Here is a 27,890-nt window from a genome sequence, read left to right on the forward strand (position 1 = left end):
GGCTGCTGGGGATGAGATTTGGATGATTATAGGCTGCTGGGGGTGAGGTTGGGATGAGTGTAGGCTGGTAGAGGTTATAATAAGATGGGTAAAAGCTCGTAGGGGTGAGAATGGTGTTTGTTCGTCCATCTGTTCTGTCACACCAGGGACATCTTCACCATCAGCTGAACTGCCAGGGACTTCATCGCTGTCGGCTGATAGAGTCTCAGAAGACAGAGCGTTCAGGAGATCATCTTCAGACTGCAAGTTTGAGAGGACTCCTTGTGCAAGACAGTAAGATGTCAGACTAACCTTATCGTCAGATCCTAGAAGGGCAGCAAATGATGTTCTGTTGATGTCGCTATGATGACTGGAATTCTTCTGTAATTGCTCAAATTTCAGTCCCGTGGTCCAATTGACGGTGTTGTTGTCAGCTAGCCAGACAATGAGCCCGTCTTTCACAAATTTCCACAATTAAAGGAGATATTAGTTTCTAGATACGTGTCGATTTCGTATTGGTTGAAGACGCCCTGAACGAGGTCAAACGTCAATATTGTGAGTTTGTTGGAACCGTTTACCCAGTCTACTAATCACAGTAACACTGAACACAGTGGACTGCATGATAACTTTGCCACTTTCAACATGGCGATAGCTCCAGGGCAAGTTTATACAGAAACAATTAATGAAATCATCCAAATCATGGCTGTATGATGAGAAGTATCAGTCAGAAATGATGGTCCAGAGATATTACTTTACCGTCCTTGACTGCCATATAGCTGGAATATTGCTGAGTGCGGTGTAAAACTAAAACTAAACAAATTACAGACCTTGAAGGAGGTAAAATCGCACACGACACCGCTTGTGTTGAGCGCTGCTGCGTGCGGCATCTACAACTGGTGTTTTACAGACATGTTTGATGTCAACACTTACCAATTTTTAAAACCTTGGTACTAACGTTTATATTTCATGAGCCCCAATTTTTAAGGGTAACATGAATATATATTCAGACCAGCCCGCCTCCATAAAATAGGTCATCGCCCTGCTGTGTGGGCAACTGGGGGGTTGAGGGGGTAGCCGTTTAACATCTCAGTGTCGATCGTCAGCAATGTCCTTACTTTCTTTTAAAAAGAAGCTAAAGATGGTTTCATGTTTCCCGTTCGAGGTTCTAGGCAGCAAGCAGCAACATTAATGACATTCTCTGCTCCCCTATTTAATGAAGTTAATTCGACCTGCCGTTTGTGTCATTTGACCTCCCGGGTCATGCATATGTAAAGTAGCTCAGTTCAAGCTGAACAAGCTGTAGTGGATAAAACGTTCGATTCCCCACATGGAAACAAAGTGTGAAGCCCATGCATGGTGTCTCCTGTCGTGATTTTGCTCCAATAAAAGCTGCGTAAAACCATACTCTCTCTACACGAAGCTAATGACTGGCAGCGGGCACATTCAATGATTATGAACTGCAAAATAGCAACGGATATTTGTTGGTATCACACTAAATTACGAAGAGATTTTATTGTTTATTCATTTAATTTGGAAATAGACGCGCAACAATTATGAATAGTGCAAATACCGAGAATCGAGTATTTAACATGTAGTTTGATTGCACAGGAAAACATTATGCTACAATATTGAGTCATTTAACAATTCAAGCAGAAATGCTTTCAAATAATGATGAACTTTTCTTTCAACATTGTACAGAATGAGCATGTGTGAGACAATCCGTTTTCAATCAGCAAGCTTTATACTGAAAGAACACAAAGTTTTAAAATGTCCTCATGGGTGAGTGTTCTTTAGAAACAATTATCATGTACATACATTCTATGTTTCAGTTGTTCATTTTTTGTATCAAAACATGACATGTTCAAAGCAAGGGTGATACGTTTAGGAATCTGGATGGGAAAATATTCAAATACCCTTCTCAGCTTGAAAGTTAAGGGACTCTGGTAAACTGATACATCTGAAAGAACACGTGCTTTAGATAATCCAGAGTGCAGATGGGTTCGTATTTGTCGGAACCATCCAGACTTTTGATGATGGTGTCATCATCAGGGTTGACAAAAAAACCAAACGACTGTCGGTACTGGCGTTTCTTCACTTCCGATTCAGGAACCAGGATTCGGTGTTTCTGAAAATAGGAAACATTCATGACATACTTGACACACCTATGAAACTAAATTGATTTTGCGCACACGTTCGCCTTTTGTTTGGATTCTCTATGAAAAGCAGCAATATTGGTTGAGTCGTGACCAAGAACCCATACAAATAATGTTGACACAAATAGGCACAGGCACGTTTCACTCTGAAAAGCAACAATATTGGTTGAGTCGTGACCAAGAACCCATTCAAATAATGTTGACACAAATAGGCACAGGCACGTTTCACTCTGAAAAGCAGCAATATTGGTTGAGTCGTGACCAAGAACCCATTCAAATAATGTTGACACAAATAGGCACAGGCACGTGTCACTCTGAAAAGCAGCAATATTGGTTGAGTCCTGACCAATGACCCATTAAAATAATGTTGAAACAAATAGGCAAAGGCACTTTTCACTCTGAAAAGCAGCAATATTGGTTGAATCGTGACCAAGAACCCATTCAAATAATGTTGACACAAATAGGCAAAGGCACTTTTCACTCTGAAAAGCAGCAATATTGGTTGAGTCCTGACCAAGAACCCATTCAAATAATGTTGACACAAATAGGCACAGGCACGTTTCACTCTGAAAAGCAACAATATTGGTTGAGTCCTGACCAAGAACCCATTCAAGTAATGTTGACACAAATAGGCACAGGCACGTTTCACTCTGAAAAGCAGCAATATTGGTTGAGTCGTGACCAAGAACCCATTCAAATAATGTTGACACAAATAGGCACAGGCACTTTTCACTCTGAAAAGCAACAATATTGGTTGAGTCGTGACCAAGAATTCATTCAAATAATGTTGACACAAATAGGCACAGGCACGTTTCACTCCGAAAAGCAACAATATTGGTTGAGTCGTGACCAAGAACCTATTCAAATACTGTTGACACAAATAGGCACAGGCTCTTCTCACTCTGAAAAGCAACAATATTGGTTGAGCCGTTACCAAGACCCCATTCAAATTATGTTGACACAAATAGGCACTGGCACGTTTCACTCAGTAAAGCAGCAATATTGGTTAAGTCGTGACCAAGAACCCATTCAAATAATGTTGACACAAATAGGCACAGGCACGTTTCACTCTGAAAAGCAACAATATTGGTTGAGTCGTGACCAAGAACCCATTCAAATAATGTTGACACAAATAGGCACAGGCACGTTTCACTCTGAAAAGCAGCAATATTGGTTGAGTCGTGACCAAGAACCCATTCAAGTAATAGTAATTTTGACACAAATAGGCACAGGCACTTTTCACTCTGAAAAGCAGCAATATTGGTTGAGTCGTGACCAAGAACCCATTCAAATAATGTTGACACAAATAGGCCCTGGCACGTTTCACTCAGTAAAGCAGCAATATTGGTTGAGTCAAGACCAAGAACCCATTCAAATACTGTTGACACAGATAACCACACGGAGTATTTCTATATTATCAGTGCAGATCAGTGGGTGGTACTATACCAGTAGTGTCATGCAAGTGAGTGAGTGAGTGCGGTTTTACGCCCTTTTTAGCAGCATTCCATCAATATCACGATGGGGGACACCAGAAATGGGATTCACACTTAGTACTCATGTGGGGAATCGAACCCGGGTCTTCGAAGGGACGAGTAAACGTTTAACCACTAGGCTATCCCACCTCCCCCTTTGTTTGCTTCAACAACACTGCAGCTGTATCACTATGAGCATATTATTCACCATGGCGTGACTAGGCTACCGAACCGTTCCAGTGCCATGCTGTTTAACGTTTATATGCGTTACTATTTACGCCCAGTCACTTATTAATTCCTATCTTGTGGTTTTGGTATGATGTCAAAAACCTATAAAAACTTCATTTCGTTTATGTCCCAACTGATGTCAAGAGTTCTTCATGAAATAAATTTAAAAAATGACTATTGTCCAAGGTTTTATCCGATTCAGACTTAGGATCGATCGACAGATGCAATGGTTAATCCAATTTACCTTTACCAAATAAGATGACATACGTAAATTCACATGCACACACCTGGATGCGCTGAGATTGAAGTTTGTTATTCAAGGTCACGCAATTATTCCATGGCTATGTGAAGAGCGTCATAAATATGATTTGATGTTGTTGGATATCTATCTAGTTGGATTTAGTTTTGGGTATTTCATCAAGGTTAAGCATTCAATAAATTTGGACTACATTTCAATATTTGAGGCATCAGTGACAGAAACTTGCAATTCCCACTTGTAATAATATCAAAACAAGAAAAAGTGTCAAGGGTCCGACTCTAAACTACAGGTTGTATCTGGTCAACTTTATCAATGAATGTCTTATTTGATAAGCTTGATCCTAAAACGAGCTTCAGAATGGACGTAGGTTTTGTTCAGATAATGATTCTGAGTAGAGTGTTCAAAAGGTTAAAATCCGAATAATATCAGAATGAAGTCAACAATGTCCGTTGAAATTAAATACAACTGTTGACACGGGGACATACTGAAAGCAACATACATAATTGGCTAAATTGAAATTTACTACACTCGTCAAGGATAAAATGAGCTATGTATGTCCGAGTAAATGCCAACCACAAGACTAGGCAACACTGCTCCCTGTCATGACGAAAGATTGTGCGTATAGGATCCATACTGCGTCACAGACCTTGAGGTATGTGACATCAGCAATTGAATTATATGTTTGTTTTTGAATGAAGCGCTCAAAAACGTTTCAGCTCTATGGCGGTGACAATCGGAATGTACAATCTCAACAAAAAAAACAATCATACAGTTAAATTTCACGAGCGTATTTCGAGTAGAAATTAAGGTTACTCGCTCCGGCGCCCTGATCCTCAAAGGGTTCGTAACGTTACGACTTATCGTAGCTCCATACTTTATCATAGGCTTACGAATGGCATATTGTTACGAACGTTTTGTGGATCAATCACCTGGCCTTGTACAATGTTAAGTCACTGCTCACTGTGGCTTTAAGCTGATCTGCAGTCCATCGCTGCATCAGGTCACCAATGATGACCACTATGGCGCCGGGGATGGGCTTTGCCGGCACATACACATCATCAGTTTTCATCATCTGAAACATGTCATACCACATACATGTCATCAGTGTTCATCACCAGAAACATGCAATACCACATACATGTCATCAGTGTTCATCACCTGAAAAATGTCATACCACATACATGTCATCAGTGTTCATCACCAGAAACATGTAATACCACATACATGTCATCAGTGTTCATCACCTGAAACATGCAATACCACATACATGTCATCAGTGTTCATCACCTGAAAAATGTCATACCACATACATGTCATCAGTGTTCATCACCAGAAACATGCAATACCACATACATGTCATCAGTGTTCATCACCTGAAACATGTCATACCACATACATGTCATCAGTGTTCATCACCAGAAACATGCAATACCACATACATGTCATCAGTGTTCATCCCTGAAAAATGTCATACCACATACATGTCATCAGTGTTCATCACCAGAAAGATGCAATAGCACATACATGTCATCAGTGTTCATCACCTGAAACATGCAATACCACATACGTGTCATCAGTGTTCATCACCTGAAACATGTAATGCCACATACACATCATCAGTGTTCATCACCTGAAACATGTCATACCACATACATGTCATCAGTATTCATCACCTGAAACATGCCATACCACATACATGTCATCAGTGTTCATCACCTGAAACATGTCATACCACATACATTTCATCAGTGTTCATCACCTGAAACATGACATACCACATACATGTCATCAGTATTCATCACCTGAAACATGTCATACCACATACGTGTCATCAGTGTTCATCACCTGAAACATGTCATACCACATACATGTCATCAGTGTTCATCACCTGAAACATGTCATACCACGTACATATCATCAGTGTTCATCACCTGAAACATGTCATACTGCATACGTGTCATCAGTGTTCATCACCTGAAACATGACATACCACATACGTGTCATCAGTGTTCATCACCTGAAAGATGTCATACCACATGCATGTCATCAGTGTTCATCGCCTGAACCATATTATACACACATAAACCGAAACTGAAACATCTCCTCTTAGTAAATACTTATGGAAACGTTTTGTCAATTGTATTCAATGTTCATCGCCAAAAACACTTATTCAACACTTAAAACATGTAATGCACACTGAGACGCACAGACATAAGCACCTCTAATATCCTTTGATTTCCTCGAGTTCAGGACTATACGAGGGGCTATCAAAAGGTTTTGAACCTAAAATACTTCTGATACGTGCATGATAAAAATAACGGTATGGCATTGAAGGGTCATTCACATAAACGTAATACAGATATGAACATGTCGCTGGTTTCTGGTCACATGACATCTAATCACATGTACAACCTTACCTCTAAGCCTCCAATGCCGTCTTGGAACAGCAGTGTCATTGTCCCAAAGTCGGAGTGCTGTCCAAAGCGAACTTGACCTGGCTTCACGGCTGTAGATACAGAATTGGAAAGTCTTTGTAGTTTATTAGATTGCATATGTGCTCATTATGAGAATTGTTGATTAGATGGTTTTTCATTATTCACATCACAACCCAACCTCATACCCCACATCTTACACATCTTCCACAGTGGACCTGACCTGGCTTCACGACTGTTGATGGAGAATCGGAAAGTCTTTGTAGTTTATTAGAATAATAATATGCTCATTTCAGAGAACTGTCCATTTGAAATTACAATTACATTATTGTCAAAATCCATATCCTAACAAAACAATAGATGTATTGTTTTAAATGTTATCTGGAAACAATAAAGTTTCGTATCATTCTAAAATATCACAAGAACATTTCTAAATAAATTAAAGTTACGCGTTCCTAACTGGTTTCACCAACCAATTGTACCTGGCTTCAGCGATGTAACTCACTCACTCACTCATCCACTCACTCACTCACTCACCCATCCAAGACCCACCCACTCACTCACTCACTCACTCACTCACTCATCCACCCACCCACCCACCCACCCACTCACTCATTCACTCACTCAAAATATTCATGAATATGAAATGATCATGAAAACTCACGTCCAGTTAGAGGAGGGTAGTAGTTGCTTCTGATACTGGTGCTGTTCCCCTTCCTGCCCATCTGACGGTGGCAATCGCGGAGGAAGTTGCGATCCTTAAACACGAGAACTCGACCTCAGACACAGTCACGGGAATCTAAATAAATATTTTCCCGAAGCATACATATTCACATGCACCAGGTGACTTCACGTTCACCTTGCCAAAATTCACTTTATGTTGATCGTATTATACGTCTTTACAGTATATTCTAAGCTCTATTCTAACTGTTGTTGGTTGTTGGTTGTTTAACGCCGCCCTCGGCGATTTGTAAATAATCGACTCTGGATCAGACAATGCAGTGACCAACAACATGAGCATTTGGGATACGATGCCATGTGTCAACCAACTTAGAGAACCTGACCACCTGATCCCGTTTGACGCCTCTTACGACAAGCATTGTTTGCTGAAGGCCAATTCTATCCCGGATCTCCAGGGGTACATCTTTATGGGACGCTCAGACAGACGTTATACGTTTCTTGCTCAAGCGTTGTTTGATCGTGGCTCCAAACCTCAAGGTCACACGCTAGTCTGTCTGACCGTCCCTGAACCACATTATTTTCTCTTTCTCCCAACCCTTTGTGCAATGCAAAAAACAAGCTCCTTCCAATTCAAATCGAGCTATTTGTTTCTATTTATATATTTATAAATTCTCAGAGACTAGACTATTCAGAGTCAGTCTAGCCTTAATGAAGCATGTCTAGATTTCCTCAGGTTCAGGAATATAGGAAGGGTTATCAAATGGTTTTGAGCCTAAAATACTTCTGATACGTGCATGATAAAAATAACTGTATGGTATTGAAGAATATTGACGTAATACTGACATGCACATGTCGCTCGTTTCCGGTCACGTGACATCTAATCACATGTACCCCTAATGAAACGGCAGAAATGGATAAGCTTGAGTAGAGAGCAGTCATAAAGTGTTTGGTCCTCGAGGGCCACCCGGCGAAACACACTGAACAGCGATTGACAGCAGTACGAGTAGCCTTAACTTCTTGACCTCATGAATCTATATACTATGGATATCCTACCTGGAGTTTAAGACCGATAGACAGGACATGAATCTATATACTATGGATACCATACCTGGAGTTTAAGACCGATAGACAGGACATGAATCTATATACTATGGATATCATACCTGGAGTTTAAGACCGATAGACAGGACATGAATCTATATACTATGGATACCATACCTGGAGTTTAAGACCGATAGACAGGACATGAATCTATATATGGATACGATACCTGGAGTTTAAGACCGATAGACAGGACATGAATCTATATACTATGGATACCATACCTGGAGTTTAAGACCGATAGACAGGACATGAATCTATATACTATGGATACCATACCTGGGGTTTAAGACCGATAGACAGGATATGAATATATATACTATGGATATCATACCTGGAGTTTAAGAGCTATAGACAGGACATCGAGGACTCTCTCTGTTAGTCGTATGCAGTCGTCGAAGAATGCGAAGAAAGATGATTTAAATTCGGGAAGATCCGCCGGCCACGCCTGTGTGAGACCAAACATATATTGTTGCACTGGCGGTGCTGTGTGGCCTTGTCCCCAGGTCACTAATAGGTAGAGGTTAAGCATTGTTGGTCGCAGAGAGTCCTTGGATGGGTGACCTCTTTGGGGGGCTATTTACATGAGCAGATTTTGCTTTTTAACCAATCAAGATTTCTTTGGAAAGAAAAATACGTTTAAACTACAGAGAGTCTTTGGATGGGTGACTTCTTTGGAGGGCTATTTACATGAGCAGATTTTTTTTACCAATCAAAATTTCTTTGGAAATAAAAATACGTTTAAGCTACAGAGAGTCCTTGGATGGATGACCGTGTTTGGCAGCTTGACTCCTAAGAGTTTCCAGGACTTCAGTCCTGTCCCAGAACGAAACACACGTGACACATTTTGTCAAGCCTTCGGCAAGTGGATTTGTCCAAAATTGCCACTGATCAACCATCAGTAAATGGGTACCCGATGGATTAAGCCACATGACTGCACAATGTGCATGCACAGGTGCGTGGATACCCGTGCTTTGTAAGTGTTAGTTTAGGAAACTAGACAATAAAGATATTTTTCTTGCATTTCAGTGAAAAGGAGTTTGTTTTTAATACTCTACGATCACACCGACGCTCACCCAAGGACTCTAATATAAAGGATTGTTGTTTGTTGTTTCATAAATTGGTAATGAAATATGGCATGTTGTTCCCATAAAAGACAACACAAGCTTTCATTGACTGACACCTAACGTATGACAGTTTGACAGATTCCCAAGAAACAGACGGAAGAGTGGCAACTATAGCCCAGAACAAGTAAATAAATGACGAAAACTAGTGACTGAAAGCATGAGCAAATATCCAAACCACCGGAATACGGCTATACGCGATCCGCCGAACCAGGATCCGCCGATCGTATATAGCCACCTTAAAATACATACTGACGATAAACAATTAAAGTACCCCATCATCCTTTGGTGTAAAGTTGAACGCTTCCTTGAAATCCGCAACGGGGTCGTTGATATTCCCCCTTAGGTAAATAAAACAAGATTAAAATACTCGTTTAAAAAGTAATTTATAAAATATTTCATTGTGTGGTAGTAAAGCCTGAAGCGTAAGAGTTTAAACCCTGTGTGAAGCCCACTGGCACTGCCATTGCACAGTGTACGAAATGTACGCTGGTACTGTGGTCACTGACAAGTAAAAATTCATCAGGACCACTAAATGATAAGTTTGCAGTGGTCGTGGTGGCCAGTGAATTCTGTATTGATAGCTAAGTAAATCCACGAATTTTTTTGGGACCAGTGAAGTACAGACAGGACCATTAATTGTTGTCCATTCACTGGTCCTGCGTCTAGTGGGACATTTTGAAAGGTTTCTTTCCCATATGATACAGGTCATGTTGGAGCGGACGCTCAGTTAGCGGATCCTGATACAGCACACCCACCCTATTACATGCATGCTTGTTATTTGTTTTAATGTGTGCAGGACCGTGTTATATTGTCAAAACATTGAAACAAACTTCAACACATTGGACATGACTAATTGGAGGGTGAACATTTCCAAAAATAAAAGTGCATGAACATTAATGAGTAATGCTCACTATCAAATTATTTCGAGTCAAATAGGCAATAGTAACTATACGTTAGTACTTGAGTACTCAACCCATGATCACAATAACTGCTGTTTGTAAAGAACATAATGACGTTGGAAATAATGTTTCCATATGTTAAGTTACGTGCGTGTCTCGTGTCATATGCCGATTATGGCAGTGATTATGAACATAAGAATTTACCCACTATTGTAATACATGATAATTCTAACTCTATTGGGGGTGGTGGGGTAGCCTAGTGGTTAAAGCTTTGGTTCGTCACGCCGAAGACCCGGGTTCGAATCCCTACATGGGTACAATGTGTGAAGCCCATTTCTGGTGTCCCCCGCCGTGATGTTGCTGGAATATTGCTAAAAGCAGCGTAAAACCAAACTCAGTCAGTCAGTCAGTCTAACTCTATTAATCCACAGATCATCTCAAAATAGTTTATTACATTGTGGTCTAAGGCGACTTCATTTCTACTTTGACCAAGACACTTCAGAATAAACATGCATGCATATGCATACGGATGGTCATTCTTAATGAACTCACTTTTCGCTCTCTAAGGCAATGTAGCCATGAAAACTATCTTGATGGGTTCGAACACACTTCATCTTTTCTTCCACTGGTTGATCGAAGAAGGATTTGGACACCGCGAACATAGCATCGACCTGGAATAACAACAACACATTAATTGACCTTGAATAACAAGTGTATTGTAATCAAACTTGAATATCAATTAAATTTTATTATAGCATGAACGATCACCCGATCTACGCAACTGGGAAACGATGACATGTGTCAACCAAGTCAGTGAGCCTGACCACCCGTTCCCGTTAGTCGCCTCTAACGACAAGCATGGGTTACCGAAGATCAATTCTAACCGAATCTTGCACAAGTCTCTAAGGAAAAAGGTAATAGTTTAAATGATAATTTCTAAAAAATTATAAATAACAGACTGGGGTCCTTAGATGTACTGTCCGCTCATCTAGACTTGCCTCTTTAAAGGAAAGACTTACCATACATGCAAAGCTTAGCACTCCTCAACAGCCTTGGAGCAAGACAACATATTTAGGGATGCTGAGCCAACTTTAATCTCCTCAAAAGGAAATACACAGGCGTATTTTCACTAATTTAATCTGCTAAATTTAACTTCACCAATTCAATGTAATTCATGATCAGTTGTAGTCAAAATTTGCACAGCATAAAAGATAAAATGTCTGTCAACACGCATAGCCTATAAACAGATCAATAAGAGAAGGCGTCTGTTCCCATTTGGGCGCTGTCTTCAATCTCACCATGAACCCTATTGAAGTGGATATTGGTACTTACTGCGTGTAATTACGGGAGTGACCCAACATGAAATAAAATGAAACATATATAGCTTATAAGCTACGTCACCAGATTATTACAATCCTTAAGACCAATCTACAACCATCCAACCTGATAAATGCCGAAAATCAACCTATCATAGACCTCAGCAATGACAAGGATATCACCATTGTCAAGGCAAGGCCTCATTTCATCCTGAAATCACCAGAATTCCACTATATGGTCAAAATGATCCTCCAAGACCCCACAACCTACCGCAAGATCAAGATAGGCCCTACTACAAAACTGCAAAACCGCCAGAAGTTGTCATATATAAAGTATAACTTTTCCTTCTGCTCATCGACTTCCAAAATGACAGTCAAACAGATCGTTCTACACATAACCAAGATTTCAAAAGCGCCATACAGCTTTAACTTAGATAACTTCTTTGAGAGGCATTTAGAATTTTGGGGCAGTAATGAAGGATAACCATATATGGATGAACGTCTTAACGTCGCTCTCACAGCAATAAAGAAGTTGTTCATCCATATATGGTTATCCATCCTTTAACTCAGATGTTTGTTCGACCGATGCAGTTTTCTTTTTTTCAATTGTACCATACGTTCCCAAGTGATTTTGTTTTTCTCATTTCAAACAATTGACTTGTTTCTGCGTGTGTTCATGACTGGTGCCACCTGTGAGGCGCGATACGCCCAACTTTCCGAGAAAACCAAGCCCAGCGGGCACACAACGTTGAATCAACGTTGAATTTTGGTTGTTTGGTTGATCAACCTTTCATAAACGTTGATTCAACGTTTATCATGCGACCAAAGAAAGTTAGTCGAGATTTGTTTAGTTGTCAACGTTGTTTCAACGTAAGGAACCAACAAAATGTCAACTAATTGTTTCCTTGGCAAATCTGATACATAATTCATATTGGTAATAGGTATCCAACTTAGCAACTATCATTTCGGAACATTAATTTCATAAAAGATCAAGATCGAGCTAGTGACACATATAATCTTATAAATTGTTTGATTGTGCATCGATCAACGGACGGAAATATTACGTAAATCGCAATTGAATATGAAAACATCAATGATTTTAGGTATGAAGTCATCAGTTATCCAAATTGCATTACATTTGATATTTTCCCACAAAACTGTCAAAATTGTATAATTCCCGACAATTTGCTTTCAAACACATGCCAGATCGCCTCGTTTGGCCATATGCGGACATGCGCACAATTATCGCGCGCGCAAAGGCAGCTGATCGTTGTCAGTTTACTTTGGCGAAGTTCAACGCAATATCGTTCTATTTTCAACATCTTCACGGCATGCTGGTGTTTATTTGGTAAGTATGTCCTTCATGTATAATGAAAACGTAGGAATGTTGTTTAAATCTAGCAGGTCAATGTAGCAAGGGCTCATGTTTTATCTCACAAGGGTACCGGTATGTCACGTACATGTTTCTCAAAATTTAGTGGAAGCCCGTGTTTTCCATGAACTTGTTTTGTTATTTTTCAATATATTTGCATGCATATATGTGGCATTTTATTATATAATCGAATAAGATTTCCTTTCGTACCCATCACCTGATTTGAATTTTGCAAATATACATTTTCAAATAATCAATGAAGCACATCAATATAAGGGACCATTCATAATTAAATGGCTGCGGGTGGTGGTGATGATTGTAAGGGTGGGGGTGGGTGGGGTGTCACCCATTTTGTTCAGGGAGCTAAGGGTGTCGGCATTTTTGTACACACGCACTATGTTTAATATGATGCTTAGAAATTATGGGAAGGGAGAGGGCGTCATAGATATTGTACATGACATGCAGGGTGGGGCGTCACTTTTTCGTACATACACTTTACGGGGGGGGGGAGGGTAATTCACATTGTACATGCTTCTTCATAAAAATCATCACCACCCCTAAGCCATACATTATGAACGGTCCCTAAGGGCAGCTATACAAAATCGAATAGAATTTATCAACATTTTATATTGCATCACATTATTATGAACATTTGTTCGTTTGAATAAGTCTATCAGTAAATTATGCATTGAGCACGCTCTGAACCCTGTCAACATATGCATATTATTTGGGGGTGGGGTTGGAGAATGGCGAAAGTAAATCTTCTTAGATCATGCAACGAAAATTCACATCAAAATGTCTTGTGCAAGTCTTTGTTAAGGATGAAATTGCATATAATTTATTTGAACTTTTATTTATTTACAAAATGTGTAACTTCACTAATGATTCTTTGATGGGACAATTAACAAAACTGCACTCACAGACTTTCATTCTTACACTTGTTTGGAAGGATGTGATGATTCATGTCTCTTAAAGGTTAAAATGTTACATACAAAAGAAGTAATTTAGTAAGGAACATTTAATTATGAAATAAGATATAATTTCAATGGAATTTGCAGAAATCTCATCGAAGACTGGGTGGCATCAATTTTGTGGATCACATAAAAGGAGCAATGCTAAGGTAACATGTTTTTAACATTTCACTTGTTTCCAGTATATCCACCACCAAGGTTGATCATGTATCAGAATAATTTGACAATGATTTCTCCCGGAGATGTTTAGTTTAATGAGCACTCCCTTGCTTGGCGCCATATTGTTTTTCGCCGTAAAGAGCTGGATGCGAGAAAGCACGCGAGAGGACAGAAGTCATAAATTTATAGAGATATATAGATGTTTATTGCTGGGAGACACACTCTTCAGGTATTTGGTCAGCTGTAGAATTTGAATATGATGTTTCTTTATTATTGTCAAAGTGTAGGTTTTTCATTATTTTGCATTTAAATGTGTGTGCAGTGAAACCACACTCCGGCACAGCGATGGGTAGGAGAGTGCAGTGAAACATACTGAGATTTAGAAGAGTCCATTATTTAGAGTACAGGTATTGTTAGATATCAGCATTTTATGTAGATCTACATATTCCCTTGTCAAGATCATCTATCGACTATATTAGAGAGAAGGTGTATATTTGTAGTGTTTTAAATCAGAGTTATTTTCAGTGTATGACCTACATTTCAATATGTTTTGGCCACCTGTCACCCCTTTGGTCAAATAGAGTAGGACTTCCATTTCTTGGAATTGAGAGTCTGAGATACACTGTTTCCAAGAATTTGCGCGTGCCAGCGATGTTTGTTTACGAGTACATTTAAGTCTTTTTGAGTGTAGATTGGAATTGTAAGAGATGTTGTTCAGTGTCTTTTTATTCAGGGTATGATAGATTATTTCTGGCAGTGTAGAGTTTAATCTCATTATTTTATTGTTCATGATTCAGAGAAGCATAGTTATGACGTCGCAGATATTATAGGCACACATAATTCATTATATAAGAGATTTTCTAAGCGTTCCTATAAGAGGTTAAGTGTAAACATTTCTGAATTATGAAGAAGTTATTTATCTGAGTTTTATGAGTGTACAAATGACAACGAGAGACAGAGTAGATAATAGGGCCTAAAAAAAAAAGCTTGTGGTTCCGATTTCCCGACCGACCCTAAATATTCCCGCCGAGCCTAACAATTTTACTCACCACATGATAAATTAAATTTATTTTCTGACACATGAGCAGGGTTTCAGATTGTCATCGGCCTCGGTCATAGTCCGATAACATTTTCAAATGACCGACTACTTTCTTACTAATTAGGACACTCGGGCCGATCGATAATTTCGATGTTATTTTCACATATTGGACCTAGTAAATTACGAACATTATCATTTACGAATTCATCAAAAACTAACCACGAAATTTTGATCATGTTTCTGCGGCGTCTATGTATTTACGCATCCATTTTTATCACACTAAGCTACCAAATGTACATGTAATGGATTGCGCGATTGGCTGCTATTTTAAGCACTGGACAATCAGAAACGGGCTTTCCCGACCCCACCCGCATGTAACAATGTTTCAAGGAAATCATTAGCCGAGAGCCGCGATGCGGTCCTATACAGTCAAGACATGACCCTGCAGGGTCATGTCTTGACTGTATAGGACCGCATCGCGGCTCTCGGCTAGGAAATCATTAAATAAATTGAATAAACTAATGAATAAAATCAACAATAGCATTCATAAAAGTTGTCAAACGTACATATAAAACTACTATTTCCATCTTTTTGTGCGATCATGCAATGCGAGTCGAGTCACTTACAAGTGACATCTCGGCTTTCGCCGCCTCAATCTTCAGGCTTGGACACAATGTTTAATGTGAAAATATATGCATGAAACATTTTTGTCACAGGTCATAACCTACCACGATACGTCCAATAAGTTCCATAATTTACGTATACATAGCGATTTCATGCTTAATATGTTCCGAATAGCATTATTTTACCCAAAACTTTCGTCTAAATATAAAAGTTTTCGTTTACGAGGGCAGTATCCATTGCCGTAATATGATTGGCTGCCTCATGTCACGTGTCTGATTTTGACCAATCACGACTCTTATAGCAGATTGGCGAAAAAGCGTCATTAGAAACCAATCTATATCCAATAAAATCGCTTCTTACAACTGTGAAATACTCTCAGCAAGGGTATAATGATATTGCACAGGCCCCCACTGCGGGTCAGAAAATCGATAAACTAGGCCCCGGTTTAGTATCAACACCCCCTACTATATAATACATAAAGGTTCATCACGGAAATACGACGACATGATCGAAAACCGGACAATTACGCACACATCATCAATATATCCTATTTTAAAAGGCACCTGGATATCAAGCGTTTTGTCCATTTCCTATGTGTGTAGGAGGCATATACACGTGCTCCGTGGGGTGCATTTGTTGGAGGTTTTTAATTGCCAAAGACCGAGTTGTTGTGCCGGAAGTATACCAAACTAGCTCGACTTCACTACTCCGGCGATCTGATTGGCAACACATTACACTGAATGAATGTGTTTCTTTAAAAATATTTGTACTGTTTTTAAAATTATTCTTACCAAGATAAAACATCAGAAAGTGACATCTTGATGATAGACGTTTGAGTTTCCTCTCATTTTAGCACGCATTTGTTGTCATTTTATTAACCAATTTGATTGCGCTGACGACCTAGTTTTGTACACTTCCGGCACAGCAACTCGGTCTTTGGCAATTAAAAAACCTCCAACAAATGCACCCCCACGGAGAGCACGTGTATGTGCCTCCTACACACATAGGAAATATGGACAAAAGCTTTTGATCCCGGTGAGGCCTTTAAAATAGGATATATTGATTGATGTGTGCGTAATTGTCCGGTTTTCGATCATGTCGCCGTATTTCCGTGATGAACCTTATGTATTATATAGTAGGGGGTGTTGATACTAAACCGGGGCCTAGTTTATCGATTTTCTGACCCGCAGTGGGGGCCTGTGTGATATTGTTGATGTTCAGAGCTTTCGAACGATACCCGCCATCAAACGATTCGCCTCGCCTCGCATGTTATTCATACGAAGCTTCGAAAACGGAGGTATTTTCCGTTGTTGTGTCATGTTACCGAGCGGAAAGCCACTGATATCGGGAAATAGGCGACCATACATATTATTTAAGAAATCTTTATAATCTTATTAAAGATTTCTTAAATAATATGTATCGTCGCCTATTTCCCGATATCAGTGGCTTTTAATAATTTTCTGATTACGTAAAAATGAACATATAAAAGAAAAAGGCACGGGGATGTTATGACATGTCACAAATGGAAAAAAAAATCGCCATAGTTTTTGCTTCTTTTGTGATATTTCTGGACATTATAAATGCCTGCATTTTCATTAAAAACTCATTTTAGTTAAGTTGTAGTTGTATTATTTGAAAAATGTTAGAAAAATAAATTTCATATTTATCAACAGTGGGATTAGATCTTTTAATTTTGCTGTATATGTAGAATCCAAGTTGCAACATTAAATGTCATTAACAATTTAGTTATATGATGGCATTGGGATTTTAAAAATATCAAAAAGAGCTTTAGGTCAATGGCCTATCGCCAGACACCCACTCAGGACATTTGTCCTACAGATTTTTATAGGCTTCAAAATCACTGCATGAGTAATGTAAAAATATTTTGCAAAAAAAAAAAAAAATACCTACCTACCTACCTACCCTAGTTCTGAAATGTAGGAAATCGGAACCATAACATTTATTTCTTTTGGCCTAGGGAATATATTGTATACTTATGAGAGCTCATTATTGTTTTCAGAACTCCATGATCCACACTTCCTTGTGTTTGGGAATAAATGGTGTTGGAAGACCTCCCACAATAGACTTGTTCTTTGACCTGTGAACCACCACCCATTTTGTTTTCTTATCATTTAATGTAAAATGGCTTTTGTTACAATTTATGACTCCTGTTAGCAAAATTGCTACATCAGTACAACTCCTATTTAATTTGAAGTAATCGTTTCCGCGAATCTCTAAAGAAAACTAAATCTGACAGAATAACAACAATCTTCCATTGTTTTGCAGGACAATGTCAAACAATTTGATGTCAAGAATGAATGTTGATGGGCAAAACGGCAAGTTTTCTTTTAAGAATACAAGGTTGTATTCAATGATCTCTGGTAATTTAATTACCAAATGCAGCATTTTCATCTTGACCATAGCAAATAATATATGACAGTAAAGCATCGTCTAATTCATCCTGATTCATAGTCTAATTGTATAATCAACTTGCAATTGAGGATTTTCTTTGAAAATGTTTAAGAAAACTTCCATTCCTTTAGTTGAAAATATAAATTGTTTACATTTTTTGTCACATTTTGTATTGATGCTGTTCATATGTTCACATGGCAAGTTACAGCAGTGTAATGAACCTTTCAAGTGACTGATTAAACAAATACTTGAATCATTTAAGACAATATATCTTTCATATAAAATTATTCATGTATTTAAATATAAAATTTCAGAATGTGTCCTATCTCATGGGAATGAGATGGGAATGCATCCGAAGCAAATTTCAAGAAAGAGTTAGGAACGTTTCTGAAGTATCCACCTGACCGCCAGGCAGGGAGTGGCAGAAAGAAGAGAAGCTGTATGTCAGTTTAATGCTATATGCAGATGATATTGTGTTATTATCACAACAGAGATCACCTACAGACTATGTCATGTGTGATGTTTACATTATGCTTTAAACCACGTTTCTCTGTGTGCGTTTGTGTTCATAAAGATTTCATAAAAAGTGACTGGTTTTATGTGCTGTCTTCAGGTATATAGTTCCTGTTCATCTTGGATCCCTTTCATGGTGAAAGTAATTGCATTGTGTTTATTCAGGGGTCTGTCTAATAGCTGAAATTCAGACAAAATGTCTTCTCGGGACAATTTCCACCTTTTCAAGATAACAATACAACAGTAAATAGTTTTTCTTAATTTGGAATACTCTTTTGTTCTTACTGGAATTATACGTCCAACTGACATAAAACTTAAATGAACATTATACTGAATGTGGTATTTTAACCAAGTATTTTATCAGGTAAATATTTTTACCGTAATTTTATGTTTGAACACTGTTTATTGCAGGTAGCTTTTTTGGGTATTTTAGCTGGATGCATGAGTTTGGTGCTACTTTAGTGTAGTTTAAAGATGAAGTGCGAGTCTATTTACAGGAAAGCGTAATACCTCCCAGACACAACCACGGAACAACCCATTTTCAACGTTAATAATATGTCAAACTTCAACGTTGATTCCACGTCGGATATCTACGTCTAAAAAACTTTCATATACAACCTTTTTTCAACGTTGATAATAGGTCAAACTTCAACGTTGATTCCACGTCGGGCATCTACGTCTAAAAAACTTTCATATACAACCTATTTTCAATCTAATTTGACGTTGTTGTGGGAGTATTATCACTTTTTATTAGGATTCGTACACACATTCTTATGTCAAAATGGACATCCTACAATCGACTGCCCTTTACAATGAATTTTTGTGGTTATGGAAAGAGCTGCAAAATATTTTTCGATTCGGTGTCTCATTTTCTATTGTAAAGTAAATCTGAGTGCTTGGAATGCGTGTATAGCTTTATAACGGTATATACAGTGGGTATTGTTGCATTCGTCCTGTGACGAATTTGTTGTGTTGACTTCGTTACATCCCTTTCCTTATATATAGAACCCGTGAAGATCCGGGTTAGAATTGATCTTCAGTAACCCATGCTTGTCGTAAGAGGCGACTAACGGGATCGGGTGGTCAGGCTCGCTGACTTGGTTGACATGTCATCGTATCCCAAATACATTGATCGATGCTCATGCTGTTGATCACTGGATTGTCTGGTCTAGATTTGATTATTTACAGACTGCCGCCATATAGCTGTAATACAGCTGTGTATGACGTAAAACTCAACTCACCCTTATAAACTATAGCTACTCAAAACAAGTTAAGGGTCAAAACTTTTAATGGCAATAACTACCAATATAAATAATACTAAAATGTAGCGATCATATAACAACTCGAGCCAACATTTCATGATAACCATAACGGGAGAAAAAAACAGCAGGGGGGTAAGCGCAGTAGTTGGAACAGTGAAACAAATGCCCGTGCGGTACGTAATGAGCGTTAACTTCGACCAAACCTACATGTACTGGGTGTTTTATTGAATGCGCATACCCCCTTGTAATACAAGCCAATAACAGCGCTTTGAAACTATGATCGCTTGTTAAACAACTTTTATCCTAAGCTGAATAAAATTCTGAGATTTGAATGTTCAATAGGCAAGGTAATATTATGGGAATTTGAAATCTTAGTTTCACTTATTTGATTTACTTTTTTAAGTGATATTCATCGGTACGTTTTCACTGCAAACAGACTATAAGCAGTCGATTGCACGATTTCACACGATTTTAAAAAACCAGTTCGGGCGCGAGAATGTTTTCAAGTAGCCCCAAATATGCGCAATATTACTGATAATTGACATTTGTACGGGAAGACCAATGCGCATGCGTTCTCTGACTCGCATGTGGCATAGAAAACGTTTGGAAGATCACACGTTCGTCGGCCATGGGTGCTGACGAATGGACAGAGGATTTTCTTTCTCAAATTGACAGTTCGTTAGCGTCACAGTTCGACCTGGATGATAAGGAAGATTTTAAGTTAACGACTGATCAAGACAACCGCCGTTATGGTGAGCTCGTCATTGAAAATGAATTACGACAATTTCAACAAACACGAATCCCTACAAACAAGTCGAAAAACACCCGGTGGTGTATTAACCTGTACGACAATTGGGCACGAGCAAGAAATACCAAAGTAAGCAAGTATGGCACCACAGCAAGTGAAAAATATGTATTTGTTCCCCCATTTTCAATTGACATAACCAGTGATGTGTTAGACTTCTGGATGTGTCGTTTTGTATGTGAAGTCCGGCGTCAGGATGGTTCACCATATCCAGCAATGTCATTAAAGAACATTTGTATCGGAATATGGCGATATATTCGTGATGAGTACAAGCGATACGACTTAAACTTTTTTTGATCAGAAACTGGCTACTTTTGCGGACTTTAGAGCTACTTTGGATGCAAAAATGAAAAAGTTGAATTCGGATGGAGTGGGCGTAGTGAAGAGACAGGTAGAGCCAGTTTCACTTTGGCAGGAAGAAAAACTATGGGCCACTGGGGTGTTTGGAATGGACGATGCCCAGTCACTGTTTAACGCAGTCTATTTTTATAACTGCAAGGTCTTTGGATTACGTGCCGCTAATCTGAATGTGGCTAATTTTCATTTTGGATCTGATGACCAGGGAGAGTATGTGGAGTTTAGCGGTGGAACCTGTAAGAAGAATCAAGGTGGACTGAAGCAAGGTGGCAGAGTTGCATTCCGGTAAGTTGTACTAATTTAGGAGCCGAAAACACACTGTTGTCTTTGGAAATTGTTACATTATCAGGGAGAAAACATGAATAGGGAAAAAGCTTCTGTTGCACCGACATGTTAGAACTTTTCTTAATGTTTGGTCGTGATTACAGACGATGGCATGTGCATTTCATTGGTCAATTTCCGTATTTCAGTTAATTCCAATTTCTGAACTTTTTAATGTTAGTCTATGTATGTGTTTCGAATGGCATGTTTCTTTCGCATACTGAAATCTCTTTACAGACAGATAAGGCAGTACGCACAACCTACGAATAGTAGATGCTACATCAAACTTATTCGCCGCTACCTGCAGTATATACCCGCAGAGGGAAGCTTCTACCGTTGACCACTCCTAGCAAAGGGGGACCAGAACATTCGCTTTTCACAGCAGAAAGTTGGGGTACATACTTTTGAGAAGCTGTTCCGCAACATATGCTTGTTAGCTGGTTTAGAGGGGAGACATACCGGCCATTCGGGAAAGGTACTGTATCGGTATTGTGCAAACATTTGATTTTATTTGTATAATATTCACCTTTCCTGTGATTGGTGTTCCATCTCTGATACCTGTGAAACCGACGGTGTCCCCCTTTCAAAGTACAAATGTATATCACTACAAGCTATTCATATATTTATCCATGAAAGTTAACACATTATTTTCGTTTAGGTGACCACGGCCACTAGACTTTTCAACGAGAAGGTGGATGAACAACTTGTGATGGAGAGGACGGGCCACCGTAGTACCGCTGTCCGCGCCTACAAGAGGACATCGTGAGAGTTGCAACAAGATATTTCTAATATATTGCAACCACCCATGCCACAGGTGAAGAATGACCACTCACCAAAGCCGAAAATCACGAAGTTGGAGACAAGTTCAACGGTTACCCCAGTAGCTACACCCCTTTCTAAGTGCTCGCCTTCAAAGAAACGGGTTGTAATAAAGTATTGTCATGAAGCAGGTGAAACAATCGAAATCTCAATTTGAGTCCATTGAAATAAAATTAAATTCGCCGTTTGTTGTCTTTATTGCTTCGTTATACCCTAGTGAAAAAGTGTAGGTGTATCATTGATACACCTACACTTTTGACAGGTGTACCGGTCAATACACCTACACTTTTAACAAGGGAAACAATGGCAACGAGACCGGAAGTGGGGTATAAGATTCATTACTGAGTGACGGCTGTCGCCACCGACGAAGAAAGTACAACTACTGTATCACTTTGGGCGACTAACAATGACCAACAACTTTCAGCTTAATATGACAGTTTATCTTACCTCCATTTAAAATACTTTTATTTCATTGGTCCATTACGGTTTAACAAGTTTCCGTGTCACCCTGAACTGGTAAAAATATTACCCGCTGCCACGGTAACCGCCAAGCTATCCGTCGAGAAGCTGAAGCGCTAACAATCGTATGACGTCATAATATGACGTATGCAGTGCCCGGAGTTCGAAACCGTTCGATCAGCTGTTTTTTGTGTTCACTTTGTACACTCTCCTACCCAGAGTTCCATGCGGCAAGCCAGCATAGTATCTCTGCCACAGGCCAGAAAAATGTGACGATTCGTCACATCTTGCACCGTCCATTCACTATAATTTACATATTTCTCAACTCTTTTATTTTTGACGAGTCTACACAACTAATTAAACATCTTTGATAGAATGGTTTAGTTTCATTGAGAAAATATCCTAAAACATGTAACGCTATTTCGATTTGCGTAGCGATCCTTTGTTTACATAGGTTGTACGGCTCGTAACTCTCCATTCCTTAAAAATAATGTGCCTCGGCCCTCCGGGGCCTCGGCTCCATTATTTTTAAGGAATGGAGAGTTACTCGGACATTACCCTCTACATAATCCCTGACCGTTTACCTTTCTTTGTTCAATGCCATGGTTCACCAGGTACAGGAAACCAGTTGTACTGAAGGCATCATATATCTCCTTGGCCGTCGTCTCCAGAACGTCATCCGTCACGGACGTTGGGTCTGCAACATTCAGTCCGTACTTCTGGAAGTCAACAGTTGGGATAGCAGACGCAGCCATTGCTTTGTATTACGTCACCAAGGTCACGCAAAGGTTAGGTCATTGTGACTTTGTGTGGTGGGGCGTTTCAGATTTCAATGTTCACTAGGACACATTAGATAAACCCCTTACAAGGAAAGGGTGTCAGGTGTTAGAATCTCGTGATCTGAAACAAGTTATATCTCGATCAACACATCGTTCAGGCCATGTCATAGATTGGGTCATATCAAGAGGTGAGAGCCTCATAAGAAATATCCAAGTTGACGACACACAAATGTCTGATCATCATATGATCACATTTGATTTAGATGCAAAGAAACCTATATCTACCCGCAAAGAAATACAAGTACAAAACTTAAAACGTGTAGATATTTTACAGTTTAAGGATGACCTGCAAAGGTCAGAGCTTTTATGTAATCCTCCTACTCAACTTGACGATCTAGTTAATATGTTCAACAGCACTCTCTCTGGACTTCTACAGAAACATGCTCCAGTCAGATCAAAACTTGTGCGGGAAAGACAATCAACTAAATGGTACAATGGAGATGTATTACAGAATTGTAGAACGTCACTGGCGCAAGTCACGTCTGGAAATCCACAGACAAATCTACAACTCAGCGCGAAATGATGTCAAGAAAGCCATACGACGAGCAAAAGCTACCTATTACAACAGTGAACTTTGAAAAACTCTGGTAATCCAAGGCTATTATATTCTACTCTGAATACACTGACAGGAAAACAAAGGGACATAACAGTTCCTCGTGGAACTGATGTTGCAATTGCAAATGACTTCGCTACCTACTTTCAAGACAAAATTGTGAAATTGCGTCACAGTTTGGGGAGCATGTGTGACAATGTTTCATACAAGGAATACAGTGGTCAAGACCTTGAAGCCTTTCGACCTGTCAGTGAATCAGATTTGCTAAAGCTCATCAACTCTTCTAAGCAAACAACGTGCAAATTGGATCCAGTTCCAACAGATTTCGTGCTTCAAATGCTTGATGTATTTCTGTCATCCATAACCCAAATAGTGAACCTTAGTATTCTCAGTGGTGAGGTACCTACATCCTCCAAAGCCGCTGTGGTGAAACCTTTGATCAAAAAGTCATCTTTAGACCCGCAAGTACTAAAGAATTATAGACCTGTGTCAAATTTAAGCTTTCTTTCAAAGATCTTGGAGAAAGTGGTAAAAACACAGCTACTTGAACACCTTGAAGACAACGACTTATTGGAGAAGTTCCAGTCCGCGTATCGAGATGCTCATAGCACAGAAACAGCTCTGAACTATGTCTTGGATAGAATCAGAATGTCTGTTGATTCTGGCAAGGTTGCAATGCTCATCTTATTAGACTTATCGGCAGCGTTCGATACTATCGACAACCAGAAGCTCATCGATCGTCTACAGCACCAGCATGGGATACGTGGAAATGTTCTGCAATGGTGTTCCTCATATCTGACAGGGAGGACACAATCCATTCTTATCAACAAGACAATGTCAGACAAGCTCGATCTCTCATGTGGTGTTCCCCAGGGGTCGGTGTTAGGCCCAATGATGTTCACCACGTACACTAGGCCATTGGGACAGCTCATCCGGGATCGTGACACAGATCACCATTTTTTACGCTGATGACACTCAGCTGTCTGACAGTTATACTTTAGACCAGGATAACCAGTCATTGACATGTCTGAAAATGGAACAATGTCTTTCAGATGTCAGATCATGGATGACATCAAACAAGCTGGTGCTAAATGATGATAAAACCGAGGCTATCCTTATTGCTCCGAGTTCCGGACTACAGAAATGCCAGGTTCCTAACATCAGAATTGGAGATACAAACATAGTGTTTTCCCCTGTGGTAAAGAATCTTGGTGTTTATCTAGATTCAGGTCTCAACATGGAGCAACACGTCACTCATGTGTGTCGTTCCTGTCACTTCCATATCGGGAACATTGGAGCCATCCGCCATCTCTTAACAACTGATGCTGCTGCCACTCTGGCAAGATCCCTCCTTTTATCCAGGCTGGACTATTGCAATAGTCTTTGTGCAGGCATCACTTCTGAACAACTAGACAGACTTCAGAAGATCCAGAACAGCGCAGCAAGACTTGTCACTAGAACCAAATCCAGATGTCACATATCTCCCATTCTAAAGTCACTCCATTGGCTTCCCACCCGCGAAAGAATAAAATTCAAAACGCTGTCTCTTGTATATTCAGCACTAAACTGTTCATCGCCCTCCTACATGCAAGATCTTATAACACCCTACACTCCAGCGCGGTCTCTCAGATCTCAAGACAAAGGTCTTCTCAGTGTCCCAAAATGCAAGTTGCAAACTTTTGGCGGCAGATCTTTCAGCGTTCACTCAGCTTCCCTCTGGAACTCACTACCTCTCCATGTCAAGTCATCTCCTTCCATCTCCATCTTTAAATCAAGACTCAAAACATTCTTGTTCAACCACAACTAAATCTTATAAAACTTCTTCCTCTATATAGTGTACATATTTACTGTTGCGCAAAGAGCATGCCCTTGAGGTGTGGAGTTACTACTGCGCTCTACAAATGTCCATATTATTATTATTATTATTATTATTATTATTATTATTATTAGATGAACTATTTGACATGAATATTCAACGAACTGAAATTCATATTTCTGCCCGGACTTTCTCCTTTTGGTGTTGCAATAAAGAAGTGTGCCAGTAAAGAGGTGTTTTCTCCCTTGTGATCGTAAAGGCGCACTTGATGGTAAGGCTAGCACAATGCAGCGAGCTGGAGTGCAATAAGGAGGTAATTGGATCGGAGAGAGAGCAAAGTACGCTCATGCTGCGCCCGTCAAACTGCACTCTCCCAAAGTTTCGAAATAAAAATAATTACACCTATTCAGATAAGGAGGATTCCCAGTTCGCAAGGAAGGCTAAATATTTGTGAAAATACCCAAGCCTACACCCTCACACCACGTTTATGAACATTATAATTAATCATTAGTTCGAATAAATTAATTTGAATTTGTAAACAAACAGCTTTAAGTCATTCCTGTACAATGGCTGGGAAATAAATATTACTAAACTAGATAAAATGTTGAATATATAGAATACATCTGCAACCATAAGCTATAATACTGTGGCGTTAGTATTGCAGTTTCAGAATCGTTTTGAAATGTAAACACCTAACCAAAAACCTCCTGTTTAGAGTGAAATTGTGTTGACTTTGAGTGAGATTTTTGTACGAGACAGTACAAAGCTCAAAAGGTTATTCCTAATGCTTTCTGAACACAACGTCAACTCCAGAGAATAATCAGTCTAGAATAACTGTCCCCAAAAAGGCGTAAAAGAGCACAAAAAAGTTGTGAAACACTTCACTTTGAGACCGAGTGGAGCGTGTGTGTCAGGGGCGGATCCTGGATCTTGGAGAAGGGGGTGCACATAAATCATGAAGTTCAAAGGGTAGGCGAAAATGTTCCTCAGGGAAAACTGTTAAGGGGATAATGGGGGCACGCCCGCAAGCACGTACACACACATCCCCCAACAACCACCACCCCACTCCCCCTACCCCTCATCCCCTATACATGAAAACAGCGGTTGAGGATTACAGATATTGCTTAATCGTTCCACTGGACCAACTGTGGGAATATATATTGTTCTGTCAACAGGTAGACTAACATCTGGTGTGTGGTGCCTTAAGACTTGATAAACAGTTTTGTGTGACTGACCGTTGTCCGCGTTAATATCCGCTCTTGCTACTGAAGTTAATCGTATTTTCTCATCAAAATAGCGATAGACTTGTTATAGTGAACTTTGGTGACTCTATCGGGACGGGATTATGTAATTTAAATTGGCCGAGGCGCTGATGATAACAGAGACTGAGGTTTTGTGAGTGAGTGAGTGAGTTTAATTTTACGGCGCACTCAACAATATTCCAGCTATATGGCGGCGGTCTGTAAATAATCGAGTCTGGACCAGACAATCCAGTGATCAAACAGCATGAGCATCGATTTACGCAATTGGGATACGATGACATGTGTAAACCAAGTCAGCGAGCCTGACCACCCGATGCCGTTAGTCGCCTCTTACGCAAAGCATGGCGTCACCTGAGAACCAGAGTGTTCTATCTCCACTTTTTGGAAAAAATGAGTTAAGGTTTTCTGGGTACTTCTCATTGTGTATTCTATCTCCAAATAAAATTGTGTAGCTGTATCTAGCTTAGAAAGTGGTTTTCAGACAATTAACATCAGTTCTATCTCCACAAATTAAAAAGGTTTTCAGTTCCATACTGTTCTATGTCCCTAACTAATCAAAACGGTCGATTTGGTCACATGACTTGGAGATAGGACAATCTGGACCTGAACTTTCGTCGGATGTCACATGGAAATGGTGAGTATTTATCTTCACTTTTTTAT

General features: G+C 39.5%; 1 protein-coding gene and 1 long non-coding RNA gene across 2 annotated transcripts; one reads left to right on the forward strand and one right to left on the reverse strand.

Moving 5' to 3' along the window:
- Window positions 1–1,483: 1,483 nt before the first annotated feature.
- On the reverse strand, window positions 1,484–23,550 carry LOC124265849 (proline hydroxylase buaE-like). The gene is made up of 8 exons (XM_046700691.1): window positions 23,345–23,550; window positions 10,884–11,002; window positions 9,704–9,770; window positions 8,640–8,753; window positions 7,188–7,281; window positions 6,509–6,597; window positions 5,053–5,163; window positions 1,484–2,104 (listed from the first exon to the last, which is right to left on the reverse strand). The coding sequence occupies exons 1-8, from the start codon at window positions 23,513–23,515 to the stop codon at window positions 1,910–1,912; spliced, it is 960 nt and encodes a 319-aa protein (XP_046556647.1). The 5' UTR covers window positions 23,516–23,550; the 3' UTR covers window positions 1,484–1,909.
- Window positions 16,018–26,054, forward strand: LOC124265850. Its single transcript, XR_006895560.1, has 3 exons — window positions 16,018–16,028; window positions 24,338–24,342; window positions 25,782–26,054. It is a non-coding gene; the product is annotated as an uncharacterized LOC124265850 (long non-coding RNA).
- The last annotated feature ends 1,836 nt before the right edge of the window (window positions 26,055–27,890 follow it).

The sequence above is a fragment of the Haliotis rubra genome, unplaced genomic scaffold (assembly GCF_003918875.1).
Source record: "Haliotis rubra isolate DU_JTF1 unplaced genomic scaffold, ASM391887v1 Scf999, whole genome shotgun sequence".
Lineage (NCBI taxonomy): Eukaryota > Metazoa > Mollusca > Gastropoda > Lepetellida > Haliotidae > Haliotis > Haliotis rubra.